The sequence below is a fragment of the Micropterus dolomieu genome, linkage group LG12 (genome assembly GCF_021292245.1).
Source record: "Micropterus dolomieu isolate WLL.071019.BEF.003 ecotype Adirondacks linkage group LG12, ASM2129224v1, whole genome shotgun sequence".
NCBI classification, from domain to species: Eukaryota; Metazoa; Chordata; class Actinopteri; order Centrarchiformes; family Centrarchidae; genus Micropterus; species Micropterus dolomieu.
This window is the reverse complement of record NC_060161.1, coordinates 25,987,630-26,010,714: the sequence shown is the minus strand read 5'-3', so window position 1 is coordinate 26,010,714 and position 23,085 is coordinate 25,987,630. Positions and strand designations below refer to the sequence as shown.

Genomic DNA, 23,085 nt, shown 5'->3' with positions numbered 1-23,085 from the left:
TCCAGACTCAGGTCGCATTTAAAAAGATCCGATCTATATCAGATTTGGACCACATATGAAAGTGCCAAATCCGAACTAGAAAAGATCAGATTCCATGTGACTTGGCCTGTTCACACTGCAGAGATGCTCACAAGTCTTTGAGCTAGAGTCCAAGTCAAGTCTCAAGTCTCTCGTGGTTATAATGAATGTTGTATCACCTGCTGCGTTCAATCCAGGTTGCTAATAAAACTGCATGGCTATAAGGAATTCTAATGCTATAAGTAACTGTAACCTGTTTTTCATTTACAGAGCACAACCATGTAATGTACAATGCAATTATTGACAGCTTATTAAATACTGTAAGTCAACACACTCCCCAGACTCTTAAACCCAGTGTAAGTTATAAATTAAAACTTATTAAATAAAACTGTGATGTTGCATAATCAACAATAAACCTGTAACCTGTTTTTAACTTACAGAGCACAACCATGTAGCCTAATGTACAATGCGTCTACAATTATTGACAGCTTATAAACTACTGTAAGTCACCACACCACCAGACTCTCAAACCAGTGTAACGTTATAACTAAATAAAACTGTAAGGCTACATAATCAACAATAAACCTGTTACTTCTTTCTAGCCAACGGCAATAATTAAGGTGATGGCAGCCAGCGGGACGTAAATAATTACGTTTATCGACCACCACAAGTTTGGCAAACGCTCATTCGTCTTTTCATAACGAACAACAGTCGGAGTAAACCTCTTGTAGGTCGTAGCTGACGCAAGAAGCAAGCTAACGTTAGATGGCCAATGTTGAGCTAAACATGTTTACTCACCACAGGTTACCAACCTATTTGCGTTCAGCGTTTCTTTGTTTGGGTCTTGTTGTATGAAGTTTTAAAGCCAAAGTTTATGATGAATGGCGGAGCAGCTGCCGGTGTTTGTTGTCCTCGGTCACGTGCGGCTGCGCGCAGCAGATGTTACGTAAGCAGGTTATAGGGAACGGAGGGAGGGAATAACGGCAAGCTCATCAGACGTTTCCTAAAAAATAAACATTGTTCACGAGTCCCGCACTTCGAGTCCGAGTCGAGTCTGAAGTCTTTTGAGGATGAGTCTCAAGTAGAGTCTGAAGTCATTGTGTGTGCGACTTAAGTCATACTCGAGTCCGAGTCTCTAACTCGAGTCCCCATCTCTGTCACACTGTCCTAAAAAAAGATCAGATCTGAGTCACATATGAGCAAAAAAAATGGATGTGGGTCACTTTGGCCTGTAGTCTGAACTTATTGTACTAAGTACAACTTGAAGTACTTGTACTGTAGAGAGAAATATTGTGCTTTATTACACCATGAATAACTTTTTACTGGACAGGAAGTTTGGAAATCTGTTAAGTGAAATAATCAACATTTTCATAATTTTTCTCACATGGCATAAAACCTTTGGGAGTCTTCAAATCTTCCATCCTCTGCCTTTTATTCATTTATTACTGTCCGTTCTCACACCTCCTCCTTCTTTTCTTACATCACTTAACATAATCCGTAAAACACATCTGTGGCTGCAGGGAGGAAAAAAGGAAACCAAAGGCAGAAGAGAAAGTTTTATTTAGTATTGAAACCCGAGCCACAGATCGTCTCTTCACTGGGATCAGTTTCAACATTTAAACTGACTGCAAACATTAAGATACATGACGGAGACTATTCATCTTCGTCTTCTCTGTCATTTGCTCCCTTCGTTTTCTGCTTCCTCGATTCAGATATCTTTCCAACTCTTATTTCCTATTGAACTTGTTCTTCTTATCTTTTATACTGTAAAGAAAGAGGTGTACCTAAAGAAACCCTAACCCCATTTAGGTCTTTTTATTGTTTTGTTTTTTCCAGTAAATTGTTGTCTGTTTGTTACTCAGTGCGTCAGATGGAATATACTTTTCCCCCCCTATTTATTTATAAGCAGTCTATAAATTCGTCACTTTTTAACGCCCTGGGTACTCCTTTAGCGTCGTTTTTGGATGTGTAGAGCCCCATAGTCAAGTTAGCAACAATAAATATGCAACATCTGGTTAGACTTTCAAAATAAAACTAGTAGTTAACATTGTGAAATGTCATAATTTGGTTAGGTTTAGGCACCAAAACTACTTGGTTAGGTTAAGGCTAAGATCATGTTTTGGGTTAAAATAACTACGTTACTTAAATTTACTGTATATTCTCATGTTTTATTGCTGTATTTTTACTTTGTAATTACCGTTTTATTGTTGTATTTTTAACCTGTAAAGCAGGTTTTAAGTGTGCTATATAAATAGATATTGATATTAATATTAACTTAAGTCACGTTAAGTAACAACTTACGTAACCTACATAACTTTTTGTTTCACACGGGAAACGAACACCGGTCTCCTGGGTGACAGTCTGGTTTCTGGCACACCTAACCCAGCCACCTCCACGGACGTTTGTGTTAAATATCCTATGCCTACCTTTAGCGTTCATAAATTACGCTACACGTCTTCCCTTTTGTTGAACTATGACCCTAAGGGGATCCTCAGTGCGTTAAAAACTGACGCCATTGGGTCTTGACCACGTGTCCATATCTGATGGCTTGGGAGTGAGAACGGGTTCACACACAGACACTAAACACTCAATATTTCTAAAAAGTTGAATGCTTGTTATAATGTCCTACTTCTTCAGCACATATGATAATTAGACCCATTTCTGTAGCTGGATGTGGCAGCAGATACCAAAATACAACAGGAAGAGAATATAAAAAAATAACAAAGAGCAAGGAGATCACGTGTGGATGCCTGCAGCAATTATCCTTGATGTTAGTGACTGTCTCATTATAATGTTCAGTCTAAAAGTATCTATCAGGAAAAGGTACTAAAGTACTAAGTGACATATATAAAAACAAAACAAAGACTTAACACACACACACACACACACACTTTACAGCCCACTCCATCTCTGCTGTGTTTGCTTCTCTAAATTATTAAAAAGACAGAAAACAAAAAGCAAAGAGAAAAGAAAAAAGCGAGCGTGCAATCTTTTCTTCTGTTTCCACCCAGACTCCCATGTTTCTATTTTTCTTTCTCCTCTTGAATTTCTTCCTTTTCTTCAGCTGACCTGGCAAATGGACTGATAGAGTTACACTTCCTCCATTCTCTCGTTTTATTGTCTTTCGCGCTGTCGTTTTTAAAAAAATTTATTCCCTCCGCCTCTTCTTCCTCCTTTTATTTCATTCAGAGTGGGGTTTTTTTGTTTTGTTTTGCAAGTGCGTGGAAAACCTTTTCATTGTCCGACCTTATTTTCTTTGTAAGAGACACTCACATCGGCCTGGGAAACTCCAGCAGACAATAGAGCAGAGGAACAAGTGTACAAATGAAAAAGAAAATAAAGTGAGGGAGGACGGAGGGGAAAAACAGACTCATAATGAGAGAAAGGGATATTTAGGGCGAGAAGAGTTTGGTGTTTGATGGGTGAAAGTCGATCGCTCTGGCTTGTCCAGCTTGCAGTGACAGTCGTATCTGTTTTGTTTTCATCATAGAAATGAGAAAACCACAGAGAGGGTGAATGAGAGGAGAGATGGAGAAAGAGACGCATTTATTTGTCAATGGAAAACATGTCTTTGTTTTTGTCAACGAGGTGTAGAGAGGTGTAGAGTCTACACAGAAAGTTTAAGTGTGTTTGCTAGTTATTAGTTTCAGTGTTATTCTGTTTTTTGTAATATGGGTTGTTTTCTCACGACTTTCGCCGCCATGATCCCAGCCGAGGGGGCGTGGACTAAAAACTGACACAAAATGGAAGATAGATTTTATATCCACCCAAAATACTAAGCTTATGTAAGTCCTATGAAATAAACTGACAAAGACCAAAACTAAAGTCTTTTACTCTATAATCTTAGTTTTTAGTTAGTTATTATTTTTATTTCAGTTAACAAAGATGTTTTTTCACACCTAGTCTTCATTATTTCGTTAGTTTTTGTTAACGATAATAACCTTGGGAACAAAGCCAAAAGTGTAAAAACAAAAGAGGTTAGGAAAGAGACAATAGAGCGAGGAAAAACAGAGGTTGACATTTCTGGTAAAGTTCACTGTTTTTGATAACTGAATTAAACTGAGAAGTGTTTAAAACACAAATAAACAACTATTTTTTTCAGGTGGAGTGAGTGTGTAGAAGTGTTTGACCATCATCTCTCTTAGCTCAAGGTTGCATTTGGTCATGTATGGACAAAAACAGATGTGGGTCTGAAGACCAAGACGGAAAGAGAAAAGACAAGCAAGTAAATTTGAGTTAAACTGAACTGAATTAAATTCGAGTGGAGCGAGGGCAAAAGAGCAAGTGAGTGAGAGAGAAGAGGAGACGGAGGTAGATGAGAGATGGAAAGAAAGAAAGTGACGGAGGAGAGAGAAGAGAGGCAGAGAAGAAGAGGACAAGGCCAAGGAAAAATTGAATAGTGTGTGTGTGTGTGTGAGATGTGAACATCTGCCCATCTGTTTATACTTCTTTTCTTCCCTGGTGTAAATGGCAGAGGGGATGAGGCCCAGCTGTCATCCACACACACACACACACACACACACACACACACAGACAGCGCAGGGAATTCAGTAGGCAATAATAGAGAGAGACTGTTGCTAATTCAAACTAATGGAGGGAGATGAAGATGGATGAAAGAGGGAACGGGGGAGCAGAGAGAGAGATGTGGAGGGTGAGAGAGGCAGCCTTGCAGAGAGAGAGAGTAGAGAGGAAGAGAAGAATGAAGGTGTGAAGACGGAAAGTGATTGTTTCAAGATATTTTCAAACTTCATCTTAAAGATAACAACCTGGTTTAATATTTGCCATAATGATGATATAATGATCATCATACGATATATTAAGGTTGTGTTATGTGACACAATATAATACTTTTGGAAATGTTTAACACATGATTATATTGCTATTTATAAATGTATTTGATTTACTTTCATTAAACTGGTTTGTCGCCAGTTATAAGGATCCTTGTTTAAAGCAATTTTAAACAAGAAGTACTTTTAAATGTTTGTTTTTATGAGCATATCGGTTAAAATAGATTTTCTTTCACTGTCGAGTTCCCACACATGCAAAAATGTTTCCTGCTATAAAAACACATCAGGTTACTGTAAATAAGATCAGAAATGCAAAAACCTAAATAAGCATTATGTCTGTAATATGTTACTAACAAAATCATCAGTAATAATATTTATGTTACAAGTCATTTATAAAAGGATTTGTTAAATGACAGATTTATGTGGTAAATGTTTTTCCTCTCGATATCCGTATTACATCTGTTTTCTAGTAGTATTGATAATGAGTCCTAACGTTTTAAGAGTACTATCAGCCGATGATTAGAATGAGTTCAAGATACACTTCATGGTTTGTTTCAGTGTCCAGCAGCACCACACAGCCCTGACATACTAAGATCACTGAAACATTAAACCGTACAGAGTTTTTAATCAACCATTCACCTGCAGGAATCCAACAACCAAACACAGCACTTAACCTTGGTGTGAACTGACCATAAACAAACTTGAAAATGAATCATGTTTAGTTTTTCCTTTTTTACCAGTAGCCATGGTATAAATATGGTAATGCACTCTGAGGTGTCCTGGTATAGAGAATAATGCACTTGCTTCCACCAAGTCAGTTTACCCTTCACTGAACCCCTCCCCTCAGCAGCGATTGTCCCAATCATAGCTTCCAAACTGTCAGATGTCGAAGCATTGTGTGTTTAACTTTTCGTAAGCCTTTCCAAAACCAAAACAACATGAGCAACAGTGTAATGAATGAATAAAACAGTGTGTACAGTGTGTACAACTTAAGCTGCAAACGTCAGCATGTCTGGCAAACTGGCTTATTGTACACACTAGCAGCACTAACGTAGCGTTAACCCAGTCAGTGTATCATTAGCTAAGGACATTATTTTGTGTGGTTACAAATTACGTTAGAAAAAGCAGTGTAGCATTTACCCATCACGTCTGGGTGTGGTGGGGTCCTGGATGCAACTAGACAAATCAAAATCAGTGTAACATTAGTGGCTTGATAAGATATGCTAGCGTCAGTCGACACTTCATTTGGCAAAAGTCAGTAAGGGGGGTGGGGCTTAGCGAACTGTCAAATAGTTTTGAACATAGGTCACATCTTGTAGTGCATTATGACTAATATTCACAATGTATGTGTATTATTAAGAAGTCACATTTTTAAAATGTATTGCTAAAGTTTTTGATCAATTTGGAAAATATATATAATGTCCAAAGATTCAAGCCTCTGTGTGTCTGTCTTTACCCAGGAGGGAGTGAGTGTTCCTGGGATAAAGAGCGTCTGACCAGCCCCTCAGCTGGAGCCCACAGTGGAGGACCAGGAGGTGGAGGAGCACCAGTAGGAGCAGCGGGAGGAGGAGGTGGTGGAGCAGCAGGAGGAGGAGGCGGCAGCGGTGGGAGGGGGCCGGCCCTTGGAGCTGTCAATCAGCAACAACTCCAGCAGCAGCAACAGCAGCTACTGGCTAATAGTAAGTACACACATATATAATAATAGATATATCTCCAAACAGACAGAACACTTACACCAACTATGTGGAGAAAGGGCAGAAACACACACACACATTTTCAGTGTGTTTGTGTGTGTTTTAAAGGGGTGGCAATATTTGTTAATGTACGCCATTTAATCTGTTTCCATCTCCTATATTAACACTCTGCCTGGATTAATCAGCACACACTCTAATAAATGACTCAATTTATCAAACACACACACACACACACACACACACACACACACACACACACACAACAAACAGAAACACACTCATACTCGCTCTTTTTCTTAGTGCAGATGTAACGTATTTACACACACACACACACACTGGGCAGTGGGAGGTGACCAACACTCACATTGATTATTCTATCACTTCAGTTGTCTCAACAACAGCAATCAGTGTTATTGTTTCATTGGAATGAAAGCAGCCGCTGCAGTATTTTTTTTGTGTGCGTGTTGTCGACAGCTGAGACAACACCTCTCAAGAGTGTACGTCTTGTGGGGAGAGAGCTTGCATTTTAGGGTCAGATGAGGGGGTCAGGGGTCAGAGGTCAAGGGTATGCTTTTTGGAGGTTCAGGGTTAAAGGATGAATTAAAGTTAATGGAACGTCCTTACAAATGCGGTGTTGTGTGTCTGTGTATGTGGAAAGGAGGAGGAGGAGGAGGAATGAAAGAAAAGAGAACAAAGTGAGAGATGGCTGAAGGAAGAGGTGTGGAAAGATAAAATGGTGGAAGAGAGATGATAAAACTTTTTGCTAGAGAATGAAGGGGGGGGGATGGAGAAAAAAAAGCAAAAAGAAAACACTATGAATGAAACGAGGTAAGGAGAGAAACACAAGGGAGTAAAAAGAGAACGGAAAAAGAGGGATGAATAAAGCAATAGAAACAGTAAAATACATTGCGGGACAGCACAAAATTAATAAGACAGACAAGAAAAACACAAAGGGGAAAAGGGAAAAAACATGGAAAGAACAACAAAATGAAGCTCTGACCTCCTTTCGCTTTCGCCTCATCACCCTTTAACCCTTTGACCTCCATATTTTCTCCTCTGCCTTTCTTTCTCTCCCTCCTCCCTTGCTTTGTCAACTTTTATTAGCGAGACATTTGACACTGAGATGACACCTCTCCCTCTTGCTCTCCTCAAGGTTAAGTTCAACCCAAGTTCACAGACACGACATCATCCAGTCTTTCTCTCTGTTGTTGCACAAAGGCTTCAGTCCACAGTTTATCGAAAAAAACAAAGAGAAAATACGGATTGGAGATTTGATGTGATGCTGCCTGCAGTTTGTAGATGGTACAAAGTCAAAGTGGCTAATCAGAACCAAGTCAATCAATGACTTGTTTCACTTACCAGGGAAATAACTTTGTATCAAAACGTTTTTCCCACAGAGTCTCGAGTACATGTCCTGAAAACGAACACATTAAATAGTAGTGACAGTCTGGTGATCCAGATGGCTGACTGTATGGGTAACAAACCTCCTGATGATGACAAACCAACGATAAAAATGTGGACTCCAGTGTTATAACTTTACCTTGAATAATAGTGGAAAAAGCTGACGACATACAATTTTATCAATCAGTCAATGGAAAAAAAGAGATGTAATAACACGTGAAAAAAACTTTTCCAAAAGCTCTTAAATTGCAGCTGCTAAGCGAAACGTTACAGCTTTACATCAGTTCTACAAGCGTACAGACTCCAGTGTGATTTGGCCACCACCTAAATGTGACCTGCATGTGCAAAATAATACGCCGTTGTACAGAAATAAACATGGAGGCCAAGTTGACTTCAGATAAAAGAAAGGGAATGCGTGCAAGCAAATGATAGGGGATCAGGTGTGGAATTTTTTCTTACACAGCGGCTCCCGCTAGCGCATTGTTGTGACGATGTCGCATAAATTTTGACGCGACTGTCCGTTTTTTATAAAAATATGAAGTAGTAGTCCAACAGAGCTCTGCGTGCCAAACAATGCTGACAACAGTGGAACCGGATGTGCACGGAAGCTAGCTATTGAGAAGCATAATCCAGTACGACTACGGGTGTTTATTTGTCCGAAAGCTGAAGCGTTGCTCCCTGCTCCTCCCCCAACTTTAGCAGCTCTCCGCCAGCCAATAGATTTTCAACCGCCCGCTCTGCCTGGCCCTCTCCACACAACGCACTGAAGCCGTCGGTGATGTACGGACAATCTCAACGCTGATAGGCTATCGCGACTCGGCGTCATGCGACTTTCTCGCTTGTTGAAAATATTCAACCTTCCTTCGCTTTGCCGGCACCGCCCCCTTTGTGTCGCTTCGCGCTGCCCGACAGGAAATCACGGCTCTACGCGTCCTTTGCATTGACTTTGTATGTAAACTCACCGCCCCTAACGCTCGCTTCGCTTTTGGTCTGAAGACACCATTAGACATCCACCGAAGAAAACATCAATTCTGTATGGAGCGATGAGGAGACTAGCCTTCCTCAAAATAATTCATTATGTCATTTCATCACATTTTCACTCTTTTATGACGTCATCTCATTGAGCCCTGTTCTCCTGCAATGGTAACATATTTATGTTTAAATATTCTAAACGTCATTACCATTAAAAGCCCACCATGTGTCTATTTTAGAACCTTTTTGCACTGTGAAACAAACTGGAAATTTCGGAATAAAATCACGAGGCTGTTACCTGCTTGGTCCTTCTCTTTAACCTCCCCTCCTCTCTCAGGGTTGGACCTGCCCTTCATGATGATGCCCCACCCTCTGCTGCCCATGGGCCTGCCGCCTGCATCTGTAGCCATGGCGATGTCACAGATGAACCACCTCAACACCATCGCCAACATGGCCGCCGCAGCCCAGCAGATACACACTCATGTACACCGCGCGCCTGTCATCAAGGTAAAACAAACACACACACCTTTTGAAATGACAACCATGGAGGACCCCGGTAAAAGTTCCTCAGTAGGAGTCGAGGAGTACTTTAGGGGTTTCTTTCATGTGTGTGGATACATGTTACCGAAGGCCTGCCATTACTTTGGAGGAATGAATGAGTTAAAAAGTCTTTATGGGTTGAGATTTCCAGTTCATCAGTTCAAGAAGCCTCTTGAATGAGTGAAGCAGCATCTTTAAAACCTAGCAGACAGTTGGCTTTTCTGCATAATACTGTAGCAAAGCCAAATCACTCTGATGTGGCAGACTATATGTCGTCATAAGAGATGGCTGAATTGTCTGAATGTTGGGAGTATGTGCAATATTCATTTTGTTGGCTGCTGTTTATCAAAGAAAAAGAGGATATTGCAATACATAACAGTACCTTACTCCAGCGGTATAGGACACACTTATTTGGTGTATCTCAAATCACAATTCATAGCTGCAAATCTGCATTATTCCACTGGCAAAATAAGATTATTTCTTTGTATATTTTATTTGAAATCACCATATTTCTTGAAGGTTACATCTTAGCTCACATTTTAATTCTTCTTAATTCACTGTATATCTGTATACCCAAGTAAAGTCTTTAGCCGTGTTTCCATCAATGTATTTAATGCGCATTTTGAAGTATCACATTGGAAAAGGTTGATGGAAACAGCAGAGTTTTTACGCTCACTTGAGGTGGGTTTTTACATTTGTCAAAAAAGAGTGAATGCGCTAAATGGGAGATGGAAACACTTTTGCTGATTAAGTTCTATCGTAGCGAACTTGTCGCTATCCGCGTCTTGCTGGATATTCGCGTAACGTGCGGAGACATGGCTGGTAGCAACTTGGCCGCTTGAAATACATTTCAGAGGACCTCTTTCCATTTTTCTAAGATCAATGGTCCTGAGGTCCATGCGACTGGTTTTGTTTGTGGTTTGGAACTCATACGTCTTGTTTACTTTTCTTTACTTTTTTTTACTTTTTCCGCGACATTTCAAAATGCCACTTAAAATTCACCTGACAGTTAGATGGAAACGTGGTTTATGTGGGGAAACGGACTCTGGCCTTACAGGTATTATAAATTGCGAACGTTGTCTCTTCTTCACTCTTCTTCACTGTCCGTGCCGCTGTGCCCATGATGGGAACCATCATGCAGTGCAGCATGCGTGACCGGTGATCCGATTGCCCGCTGATCGGCCCCAGTCACGGCAAATAAAGCTGATCTGATTCCGGTCACCAGCTGATCGCTCCAACATGTTAGCGTCTTCTCTTTAATCAATGTCTGTCACCAGTAACCCATAGTGACTTCACAGGTTGAAGGGTTGTATCGATACTCTTAGTGACCTCCTTCGTTCCTTCTCCCTCTTTCCAGGAGAGGGTGTGCGACAGTCCCTCTCTCTCTCCATCTGTTGACGAGACCAACACTCCTCTGCAGTCGCAGCCCAGCAGCTCGGCCTCCAGCTCGCCTGAAAGACTGGGTATGTACACACAAACACATTTTGATTATCAATTATTCATGTAAGTCAATTTTTAAGAAAAAATGTTATCCAGTGGTTCCCTTAGTCATTTGTAAACCAAACATCTTTAACTTTGGGACTGTTGGTTTGACAAAACACTTGAAGGCTATGTCTATAAAAAGCCAATCAACTGATCGATTAATGGAGAGAAGAGACCGATTAATCGATCTGGAATGAAAATAATAGTTCCAGTCCTGCTACACATACAAAGACAAATATTATAAAAATATAAAAGATAGTGTGGATACTCTCACATGCATACAAATCGTACACACACCTGGACAGACACACAAATCACTGCACTTTAAATGTGTATGTACACAGACCAATTAAACACACATATAAATACACACATGCGGTGAAAACATACACATAAGTACATGTAAAAACACCCATTTAATAAAAGGTCCACGGACTCTTGTACATGCTGTACGCATAATAACCAATAACCAACACACACACACACACACACAAACTCACTGTGCTGTTTCTTTCAACAGGATTGGTGTCAGCTGACGCAGATGTTGCACTGCCCAACCCCGCTGCACCCATCAAGAAAATAACAAAGGACAAAGGTTGGAACACACACACACACACACACACACACACACACACACACACACACAGGTATTCTCATAAATGCACAGGCATGTGAACACTTTTGTCTGTTTACTGTTTGACAACAGAAGACACACATACTTACATGAGGGGGAATATTCCATTACCCACCTTAATCTAAACCCTCACCCATTTCATTTTGACAATTGACAAATTGTCCTCACTTAGTAGGGCTTTCCTCATCTACTGTATTTATTTACACACACACACACACACACACACACACACACACACACACACACGCCAACTGAAAACACACTTGCAGACGAATACACAGACACACATACAAACAGAGAAACAGAAGCGTCAGGATGTTCTGCCCCTCCTATTGATCACCTGTCTCTGAGCCATCAATCAGAAGAATGAGGGAGGGAGAGATAGATAGATGGGGAGAGGGGTGAGCGAGGGAGGCTAAGTGAGGGAGGTATGGCTAAAAGGGGTCAGGAGATCACACACTAAAAGCATGTGGGGCCTGCCTTCCCTCCATCGCACTCGTTTCCTTCTCTGTATTTTACCTTCTCATAACACCTTCTGTTTTCATCTAATCCGTTGCTCTCCTCGTCCGTCCTGTCACCTTTCCCTCCTTCATTTCCACTCCATTCATACTCCTGAAGCGCCACTGCCGACATCAGCAGGAGCAGCAAAAGGGATGCTTCCTTTGAAATCGATAAGGACAATAAATAAATAAATAATATGTTGCTGCTTCTCCAAAGAGCGTGGATCTTAAAGAACAAGGAAAAAAATTTAGCTTCAAAAGTCACTTGCACTTGAATTTGAAAATACAGATTTGGTGTCATGTTGGGATGTGGCTGCCTCACTGACATCACTGTGACACAAAAATAAAGGACAAAACTTTAACAAAGAAAAAGCTACCTAGTGATTTAAAAAAGAATGAAAGTGTGTTTTCACTTGTGGGACGTGACAAGTTTCAGCTGCAACTGTGCATGCAGGGTTAGAAAACAACTACACCACAGCTAAATGCACCTGTTACCAAGTGTGGTAACATTTTAGTACTATTTGAAATCTAGATTTAGCTTTCTTGCATGCTGTTTGGCATGGGCCTAAAAACTTTGATCCACTTTTTATCCATTTAGTAAAATAAGGTACTCTGCAGCAATATTTTGTTTATTGTTTATTGACATCTGCTGCTTGTTCCCCTAAGGGCCCGTGTCCATTGTTTTTTCAATTCATTGCATGTTTTTCCAAGCGGGTAAAAACGCCAGGAGCGTGATGAGGCGCTCAGCGTTTTTTTCTGGTCGCCAAGAGTTGAAAAATTTTCAACTTTGGGAAAAACGCTGCGCTCGTCACTGTCACTTTTTACCCAGCAGTCCAATCACAGTGCAGGAGGGGCGGGACAAACACCACACCGAACACATCCGATCTTAAACGAAACGATTTGCCTACTCGCTGAGGTGTTTCCTCGCCCGCAAAATCTCATGAACCCACATACAGACGTCTGTGCTCTCATGTTTCAGCCTTCTCTTCATGCAGAGCAAAGGCCAGAGCACGTAGGCCTACATACTTTGTGGTGACATTTTTACATTCAGTAAAATTAAGTAGGCTACCCTACTTGCAACACATCGCCTCCACGGAAATTATGTATCATAGCAACCACAGCGTCTCGAAAAAAACCCCACTGCGCCTCCAAAACGCACTCTAGCGCTCCCAGCTAGGTGTTTTCAGAACAGCAGGTGGCGTTTTCACCTGGCAAAAAACGCTTTGGTGGACACGGGCCCTTATGCCTACATTTAATCAAATATGTGACCTGTTTCACAAGCATTGGGAACTAAAAGAAAATGAGACTTTCTTCTATACAGCAGGAGTTTTCCAAGTCTGAGACTGTGGGCGTCACGTCAGACAAATTTTGGGAAAAGGTGCCCCCTCGCCCCCTTTAGTTTCACTCAATTCCTGGATGCCTATGGGATCATGATCATGATTATGTTATTTTGTCCTATAGATACTCAACAATTGAGCCAAGAAAGCCTAATATTGCTGTTTGACGTAACTTCAGACTACGCCAAATATATAAAGGTCTGTCCTGAGGTATTATAGTTTTTGACTGATAAAGTGGGGAAAAGTTCCCTGAAACTCTCTTTAACCAAATCACCTACATGTAGAGTATTTTATGTGATCTCCTTTTGATTACTAATTACACTTCCATTCACTGTGCCTCCCTTGAAACAGTTTGGAGCCCCCCTGGGGAGACCAGCATCCCACTTTCAAACCCTCTGTTCATCAGCAGTTTCACAAACGTCGACCGCTTATCGTTGCTAATCAGATACTTTGAGCACAATGGAACTTTGAGGATCAGACGGTTTAGTGATCTTTTCCACATTTATTTGAGGTTTTCCATCACATCTAGATAGAGGTTTTAATAAATCAGATGTATACAGGAATGTTTAAAAATCTGATTACTCCAAATTATTATTACTAAAAACATAGTTGGGAAAAGATCTAAAAAAGCAAACAAATGCAGGTCATGTTAATAACTTGCATCATCATACTGACAAGTTAAGGCTCTTGAAATATTTAAATAATAGAAACATCAAGGTAGATAGCTTTGAGCCAAATATCGCCTTTTAACTCAGATATATGCAGACGTGTCAGGTCACCTCATAAACGTGGACGTGTTCCCCAACTTTGAGAAATTTAAAGTAGGCTGTGTGAATCGATCCAAACAGACAGTTGTGACTTGTGTTTATGTAGCCTGGACATAGCAACTGGCGGTCCAGAGAGCTGAGGCACACTGGGAAGTCTGGACTTTGACACTGTTACAGAAGACAGTGAACACTGAGTGAGTTATATACAACAAAGTACTACAGTTAATGAGTATTAGTACATCGTGTTGGTGTAACAAGGTGTACCAAGACTTTTCGGCACTCAAAGAGGTCACCGCCTCTGCGATTGTCTTCTTAAAATTTAAAAGACACTGAATTTAAATAGTTGTGGGCTGTTAATTTAAAATATTAAAATACTTGCTGGTATTTAAGTCCTATCGATAACTAGGAAACTTTTAAAAGCCCCTCAGACACAGAAAGTGTTTACTGCCCGTCTCAGGGGGAAATAGCAGACAACAAAATGTTCTCTGTGGCCTCCCTCCATCTGGAAGGTATATTGGAGCAATTACTGTAGCAGAATGACATAATAAACTAAACCTGTGTTTGTGATAGAAAATGACCTTCCTGTGTCACATCCTCGGCCCGTTTCAGTGTGCCGTTTTCTACAAGTAGCCGAGTGTCAGCAGATTGTGTTGATGCCCCGTTAGTCACGCTTTTGATTAATTCAAATGTGTGACCATTGGAAGCATCCAACGTTAATCAAATGTTGAGCTTCACGTTTTGGTGATTGGTATGAATTTGAAACATGAAACTCTGATTAATGAGGATTAATCGTCGAGTCACAAACACTCTGCCTGTTGTAAAGGAACGATGAGCTGAGACAGACAGTGAGGAAGTTACTGTGTAACTCGGTAACTTGGTTAAATAGGATGCAGTGGCTTCCCCCCTCTGCTCTTTTTCAAAATAAAAGCACTTGATTGACCTACAATGAAACATCACTGACACCAAAACCAGTGTCTGTTCATCCTCTTCTCTCCCCCCTCTAAATTGCCCGTCTTTCTTTTTTTAATATTTTCCCTCCCTTCTCTCTTTCTGTATTCTCCTCCTCCATTTTAATTTTTACCTTATATTCTCCCCTCTCCACCGCGTTATCTTCTACTGTCCTTACGGTGCTCACTAGCAGTAGGACGATGCACTTAGCTCACGAAGACAACATAATATGTGAACACTATTTTTAAGACATATTTAATGACAAAATATGACCGGAAAAGTTGTCTTTTATTCAACTGAAAGTTACAAAATGCAAAACAATGCAGATGGATTTTTTTTAAATGTTGCCTACATTTTATTTGTGTCGTGTCGCCGTTTTATTGTTTCTCTGAGTACCGAAAATGCTGCCACACAAACAATTGTCATGTTTTCATTTCGCGAGATCTCGTCACATCCTAGTGCTCACCCTTCAACCCCTTTTGTACTTCTTTCTCCATCTCTTACCACTTTTTCTTTTGGCCAAAAGTGACATTTCATCGTCACAATGGGAAGAAATGTCTGAAAAGCTTTTTTTAGCACATACAGAGAAAGAGCAACAGGGAATGGTGAGATGTTGAAAAAGTAGAAAATGGCAGAAAGACAGGAGAGGAACATATGGAAAACAGGAAATAAATCATTATGGAAGCATTAAAGCATAGAAAGATGTAGATAGATAAAACTGACCAGACTTTAAGAAAAAGAAGGAAAGACATCGTTTTTGAAAACTGAGGAATTTATTAGGGATAAATTAAGAAAAGAAAGTCAGTAATGTACAGGAAAGAATCAAAAAAGAACACTGAGATGGGCACAGGAAAGACGAGGTGGGAAGAAAATGACAATGAGTGACGGAGAAAGCAGAGGATTGGAAAGATGAAGACGAGGGAAAAACAAGTGTGGAAGTGGAGATGTGGAAGGTGATGAAGAAAAATATGAGAGGAAAGGTAGAGTGTAAAAGAGATGGATGGATGGATGGATGGATGGATGAAGTGGCAGATAGGGGATAGAGAAGGTGTGTGTGTGTGTGTGTGTGTGTGTGTGTGTGTGTGTGAGTGAGTGAGTGAGTTAGAGTGCATCTTAATCAGCGTTAATTTCACAGCAGAGTTAACCCAGTTGTCAGTGTGTTAGGCATTAAGGGCTGATCAGACACTGTGACGCACTCGCAATGAACACACACACACACACACACACACACACACACACACAGAAAGGATGTCTTTAATCCTTGCCAATTAGTACCACACATGATTGTCTGAATACTAACGACCTGTGTGTGTGTGTGTGTGTAATTGATTTCTCTGATGCTGCTTCGTTGCCTTTTCTACCTTAGTAAGCATCGACATTTCATAAACTTCAGTAGAAGCTCGTGACAATGTGTCGCTGACAGAAACCTGCAAACACATTTATTTTTTTAGTAACTAAAAGAAACGCACTGGTATTTTAGGAATTTAACTTTTTAAAGCAGCACACTGACTATAAAAAGAATAGTTAAAATGCACTTATTCGCTTACTGAAAACACTGTATTAGGTGGATTTTATGCTAAGCTAAGCTAACTTTGATGCACTAAACTTTTTGCAGCTGAATTTCTTTAAATTTTTTTGGGAAACTTTTAATCCGGGTTTTCAGTTCATGGACCCCTTCAATAGTTCAGTAGTAATAATGATTTTAATAGCAATAATTTATATTTGTACAGCACTTTTCATACATCCAAATTACAAAATGTCTTACGAGGCAACATGAAACAAAAATGTAAAAAATTATGGAACCATAAAGTAATGTTGTCAAAAGAAAAGTTTATTGTTAAAACTGAATGTGTCAATGACAAGAAAATAATAAACATTAAAAACTCTTGTGCTCATTTTGTCATTAAATAAAAATGTTTGACGCTCATGACAAACTGAACAGATTCAAAAATAAAAACAAAACAATGTGAACCAATATACGGAAAAATAAACTCAAGTCAAATTTGATTTTAAAAAGAAGAGGCTGAGTACTTAAAATACTTTTGTTGATTTTTCCTCACAGAAGAGTGTTCGCTGGGACAAGCCCTGCCCCCTGGTTTCCCTGCTCCGTTCCTATTCGCTGACGGCCTGTCGTCAGTGGAGACCCTGCTCACCAACATACAGGTATGATCCCCTTTCTAAAAACTGTTAAGTGTTAAGTATTGATGGCATCATCATCATAAAAATATGAAAAATGATCCCTGTTGGAAATATGTGACAAGCAGCATTAAAAATAAGACTAGAAAGAGCTAAAATGTTTAAGGATGTTACGTGAAAATTTGTGCAAAAGTTGAAGTGCAAAATAAGCAGTATATCTTGAAGGATTATGGAAAATATAAGCTTTGATAGTTTATAGTGTTTATATTAATACCATGTTACAGTTTATTTAGTTAAACTAGTGCTATAGAAGGAGAAGGAGCAATTTATAACCATTACTCAATTGGCATATTACTCCAAGCAATCAATTGGACAAAAGCACAACTGTGCAGGTAATACCAGTAAATCCCTTTCTAATGATTTGTTTTGTGGTATGAAAATTATCATGTTTTTATTTGACTGCAGGGCTCCCATCATATCCATTACTAGAGTAAAAGATGCAGCATTTTAAACAGCCAATATTAAACCCGGAAACTTCAACAGAAAATAATGAGGAGCAGCTGTGAATTACACAATGTGGCTCAAATTACCAACATCTACATATTGTCAAAAATGTCTATAACCAGACTTCTTCCAAAACCCCCTCATGTCTCAGGGCCTGCTGAAGGTGGCGGTGGAGAACGCCCGGGTGCAGGACAAACAGATCCAGGCGGAGAAACGAGAGCTGAAGATGGAGCTCTACAGAGAAAGAGAGATGAGGGAGAGTCTGGAACGACAGCTCACCTCCGAACTACAGAGCAGAGGTCTGACTAACACATAAACAGACAGTTTACATGCTTTGTCAATGACGACACCGGAACAAATCCATTATGTTACAGCCAGGGGGGCTGAAAATAACACCAGAACATAAAGCACTGATAGAAAAGGCTGGAAGAGAAAGAAGATAATTTTTCTTGGGTAAATGGTAAATGGTCTGTACTCATATTGCGCCTTTCTAGTCTTCTGACCACTCAAAGTGCTTTAACACTACGTCGCATTCACCCCACATTCATGCGCCGACGGCAGAGGCTAAGGCGCCAATTGCACATCAGAAACAGATATTAACATTCACACAGTCATCAGGAGCAATTTGGGGTTCAGTATCTTGCCCAAGGGCACTTTGGAGGAGTCGACCTTCCAATTAGTGTGCAACCCGCTTTATCCCCTCGGCCACAGCCGTAGAAACTTGTTTTTGCTGTGACTGTGTAATTTACGGTGCACTCTGGGAAATGTAGGAACTTCAAACCGACAAGTAGAAGTACTTAAGGCAGGTTAACTGAACATGGGCTCAAGCAAAAAATAAACACAAAATGACTCTTTGGGACAGTGAACAGTAACGTCATACAGGAGAAGACATTTTTTTTTTCTCATGTCTCTTCCTCATCTTCCACTCTCAGCCTCCATCCAGAAGCGCCTGAAGAAGGAGAAGAAGGCCAAGAGGAAGCTGCAGGAAGCGCTGGAGTTTGAGTCGAAAAGGAGGGAGAGAGTGGAGGACGCTCTGAAACACTCGTCCTCGTCCTCTCCTGAGCCGCTGCACGTCGCCAACAACACCAAGAACGGTACAACTGTTGATTTATTTCAGGGTTGCGGTCTTTTGTCTCCCATTTTAGCTTTTTATCTTACAGACCAATGTTGTTACAAGTGTCTTTCCAATACCCTTATGGCCCTTTCAGATGGTTTAGCGCAAAAGTACAACTATTTTTAACTTTGACCACAGCGTGTGCGCAAGGTCGCGGAGCAGTGCGCTGTGCTGCACTTGCGTTTTGCTCGACACAGCAACAAACTGACATGGCGTGGCGCAAGCCGTTGAAAATAATGGGTTTCACAGCGCAGTAGTTGCAGTCTGTCTGAAAGGCCCATTACTTGTTTTTCTTCTTTCTTGGTTTCATTGTTTCAGCTTTGGCTTATTTGCGCTAATCTCTATTTCTTATTCTTTCATTCTTACTTCTCTTGAATGAAACTTTTGGTTCTTTGTTTTATTCATAAACTGTACTGTAACCATGACGTCACCCGTTGGTTTGCGGACTACAGCTTTGCAGCCTCGAGTTTCGCATTTTGGACGTCGCAATCTTGGTTGTTTGGAACCATAGGTGACCGGATGTGACCATATTTAGAGGTTGGCGCTAGCTAACTTGGTACTCATTCACCTTAACTGTGATATTAACTGGGATGCTAATTTTGACTAGCGAAAACAGACTTACTACAAAAAAAATTAACAACTGACTCCTAATAAGCTTTTTCAACTGCACTGGTCAAATATACACAGTGTAGTGGATACAAGTCTCTCTAACCTGATTGACAGGACTCCGTGGTAGCAACTTCTTAATTACAAGATAGCCTATCCTTTGCTTTATCATCTATTTTCCTCTAAATGGGAACATAATTTACTAAATGAACACTTATTTCTCCGTCTGTGGTATGATTTTCCAGCCTTGTGTTTACCTAAACCAACACTTGGTGTATATGAGCTGTTGTTGACTGAAGCTCTTAAAACATTTGCACATTGACATCACAGTATTGGACTTCCATATTGAATTGAATCCAAACTGATCACAAGCTTTGTTCACACAAGGACAAAAGTATAAAGCTAAAATGACTGAGTAATTAATAATGAAAATAATAAAAAAACATTTTGATAATGTTTGTCTTATACAAGACTAAATTGAATACTTTACAAATTTGGACTGTTGGCAAACTGAAGATGCTATATTCTGCCACAACAATTCATTGAGAGAATAATCGGCAGATTAAGCTATTAAAAAAAATCATTAGTTGCAGCTCTGCAAAAATACAATCATATTAAAACCACTGTTCAGCGAGGATGATGTTACTTATATTTTGGGTGGCGTATCACTATAAGGAATCTTATCAATATCTTTCGGTAACTAATAGAAATTGCAACAACAACAACCTTGTGTTTTCCAAAACAACTCTCTGGCACAGTATTGAGTTTGTTGTCAGGAAGCAGCCAAATGTTTTGTTTTTTCTAATATCAAAAAATATTTTACAGGGGAGTTGAAGTGCTTTGACAATTAACATCAAGAGAAAGAAAAACAAAATAACATCCAAAAATATAATTCTCTGGACAAATGGTTGTGTTTGTGACTCGGCTTTGTTTGTACACCCAGTTTGTTTTTGACCTGCACACAGTTACAAGGTGCTGTTTGGTTTTTATTGGCCGACCCACTGAGACTCTGTCTTGTCTTTGTGTTTCACACCAGACGCTGCTGTAGCCGAGGATAAACCTGAACTTAATGGAAACCAGCAAGACAACAGCGCTGTACAAGGTACCTGAACACACAAACAATAAAAAAAAAAAAAAATATCATAAAACACACACAGGCACACACGCATGCAGATTCATGCTGATACACACACATATTAACAGATATCACCTTGTACACAAGTGTGTTCAAAGGCAGACTTACAAGGTTTTACAGACACACACACACACACACACACACACACATGGTAAGCACATGTGTGTGTTGGGGCCCAGGCTAGATTAGTGGAGACATTAAGCAGACACAGAGACACTGTGGCCTCCCTTTGATGTAAACCATATCAGACACACGTGTGTTTGTGTGGAAATACATCACTGAGCTCATGTCTGTGTATAAGTGTGTCAACGTTTTTGTTTTGTTTGTTTTGTTTTAAGGTCGTGTATTTGTGCTGAGGACAGGTTTGAATTGTAGACCCGGAGGGTTTGGACAGGGACATGTTTAGCAAAGTGAGAGCATTGTTAGAAATTTACATTACATTTTAAGAAGGTGAGGGACATTTGAGGATTCTTTTTATAAAAAAATGAGGACACTTTGTAATATAAATAAAGTTATTATTACTTTATGGAAAGTATGGACCATTTTTGGAAAACGAAGTGGCGGACATTTTGGAGAAATAGGACATTCTGAATATTGAGGACTTTTTTTTTTTTTTAAATGAGGACATGCTGTGGAAAGCGAGGACAGTTTGAAAACCAAGCGCACTTTTGGAAATTTAGTAAATATTTGCAACGTTGGGACACTTTGAAAAGTCTCTTAATTTTTAAAAGATGAGAGGGGATATTTTAGAAAGCAAAGACATGTCTGGCCTTCCTCAAAAGACTGTTTGAGGGTTAAGACTCAGAATTAGCTTTAGGTTAGGGTTATGGACTTGGGAATACATTATGCCAATGAGGGTCCTCACAAGTACAGTACCGACACGTGCGTGTGTGTGTGTGTTAGTATGCATGTGTCGTCCTCTTTCCACCAGCTGTGCTCAGTCCTCCCTGACATTGAAAACCTTCACTTGAAACTCTGCATGTGTATAAATGAATATCTACAGGCACACACACACACACACATTCTCGAGGTGTGTGTGTGTGTGTGCAAGCTTTACCTGTAGTTGTGTATTTCAGTGTGTGGGTTTGATCCACACTCTGGTGAGACAGGGAACTCTAATTAGCTCTCTCTCCTCTTTAGACCTCTTTTAGATCCCCTCTCTTCTGCAAGCCAAGCAGTCCGACAAACACACACACACAGACCCACCTGATTTCATTAATGTTGATTGGCCCGGTAGGACCCCTTTGCTGCCTTGCTCACACACACACATTGACAAACACACACTCATCCCTCCTGCCATAAAAGCATTTTGCACCTACAGTGGTTTACTTGTGGGTTACACACACACATACACACCTCTCCCTTGCCTCTCTCACCTTCTCAAACTCTTAATTAACGAGTGAGGAGAAAACTGCTGAATACAAAGAAAGACATCGCATTACAATCAGAAAGAGAGGGAGAGAAAGAAGGGAGAGTGAGAGAGGGTTTAAGGAGAGAAGAGGTAAGATCGGTTTAAAAACCGTCCAAACTAATTGGCCGTGCAAAATATAGAGAGGGATGGAGGAGGAAAGGTGAGGAAGAAGAGAGGGCAAAGGCGATGAGGAGTTAAACAGTAGGATGGATTTTGGGGGGGGGGGGGGGACAATCCAAGGGAATTGAGTAGAAATGATAGGGTGGAGTAGGATGAGGAGGACAAGAGTTGAAGAAATGGATGGATGAAAGAGGGAGCAGCATTAGAAAGCAAGAAAAGAAATAGAATGAGGAGAGAAGGAAAAACAAGCGGAGGACAGGAAGGATGACGAGGGGGGACAGGGAAGACAATAAGGTAATGATAAAAGAGGAGGAGGGGGGAATGGAGGAGAAAGAGGGAGGGTGTGAGGAGAGGTGGAAAGAGGAATGAAAAGGATGAGAGGGTGGATGGACAGGGAGACACGAATAGAAAAATGGAAAGTGAGAAGTAAGTTGGGGAAGAAGAACAGGTGGAGGTGGGAAAGATGGGAGGAGACAGAAGGGAAGGGGATATTAGAAGAAAGGAGAGGGATTAAAGATGGAAAGGGAGAGGTGACAAAAAAGGAATATGATTAGAAAAAAGGGAAAATACAATAAAATGGATGAGGTGAGGACAGCGGAACAGGAAAGGGGTGGAGAAGAAGTGGATAGAAAAGGAAAGTATGTAAGTAGGGGAAGGATGAACAGGTGGAGGAGAAGAAAAGGGGAGATAAGAGGAGGAGGGGAACAAGAGGAAGAGAAGACTGCACAAAAGAAGAAGGAAGAGAAGATGAGGAGAGAAAAGGAAAAGGGGGTGTGAAAACTAAAAATGGGGAGGGGGAAAAGCAGATGGGGAGAAAGGAGAAGAGATAGGGGAAGGAAAGAAATAAAGGATGAAAGATGGAATAGTCAGGACAAAAAAAGAGAAGAATTACCAAGAAGAAAAAGCGTCAAAAGGAAAGAAAAGGAGGAGAAAGAGAGGAGTGAAGAGGTATAAATAGAATGGGGGGGGGGGGGGGGGG

General features: G+C 40.4%; 1 protein-coding gene and 1 long non-coding RNA gene across 4 annotated transcripts in view; one reads left to right on the top strand and one right to left on the bottom strand.

Moving 5' to 3' along the window:
* LOC123980402 overlaps nt 1–23,085 on the bottom strand; it is a 67,846-nt gene that overhangs the window by 1,315 nt on the left and 43,446 nt on the right. The window contains exons 3-5 of one of the 2 annotated variants that reach the window (XR_006827493.1): nt 12,048–12,188; nt 10,468–10,871; nt 9,171–9,368 (exon numbers count right to left, since the gene is read on the bottom strand). This is a non-coding gene — a long non-coding RNA (uncharacterized LOC123980402). The remainder of the gene's footprint in view (nt 1–9,170; nt 9,369–10,467; nt 10,872–12,047; nt 12,189–23,085) is intronic. The other variant, XR_006827494.1, reaches the window with a different exon arrangement.
* LOC123980399 (dachshund homolog 2-like) overlaps nt 1–23,085 on the top strand; it is a 109,668-nt gene that overhangs the window by 77,785 nt on the left and 8,798 nt on the right. For both annotated transcript variants that reach the window (XM_046064754.1, XM_046064755.1), the window contains exons 4-11: nt 6,266–6,484; nt 9,210–9,379; nt 10,770–10,875; nt 11,415–11,489; nt 17,143–17,243; nt 17,872–18,019; nt 18,653–18,814; nt 20,477–20,542. In XM_046064754.1, the coding sequence (XP_045920710.1) occupies nt 6,266–6,484; nt 9,210–9,379; nt 10,770–10,875; nt 11,415–11,489; nt 17,143–17,243; nt 17,872–18,019; nt 18,653–18,814; nt 20,477–20,542 (1,047 nt within the window). The remainder of the gene's footprint in view (nt 1–6,265; nt 6,485–9,209; nt 9,380–10,769; nt 10,876–11,414; nt 11,490–17,142; nt 17,244–17,871; nt 18,020–18,652; nt 18,815–20,476; nt 20,543–23,085) is intronic.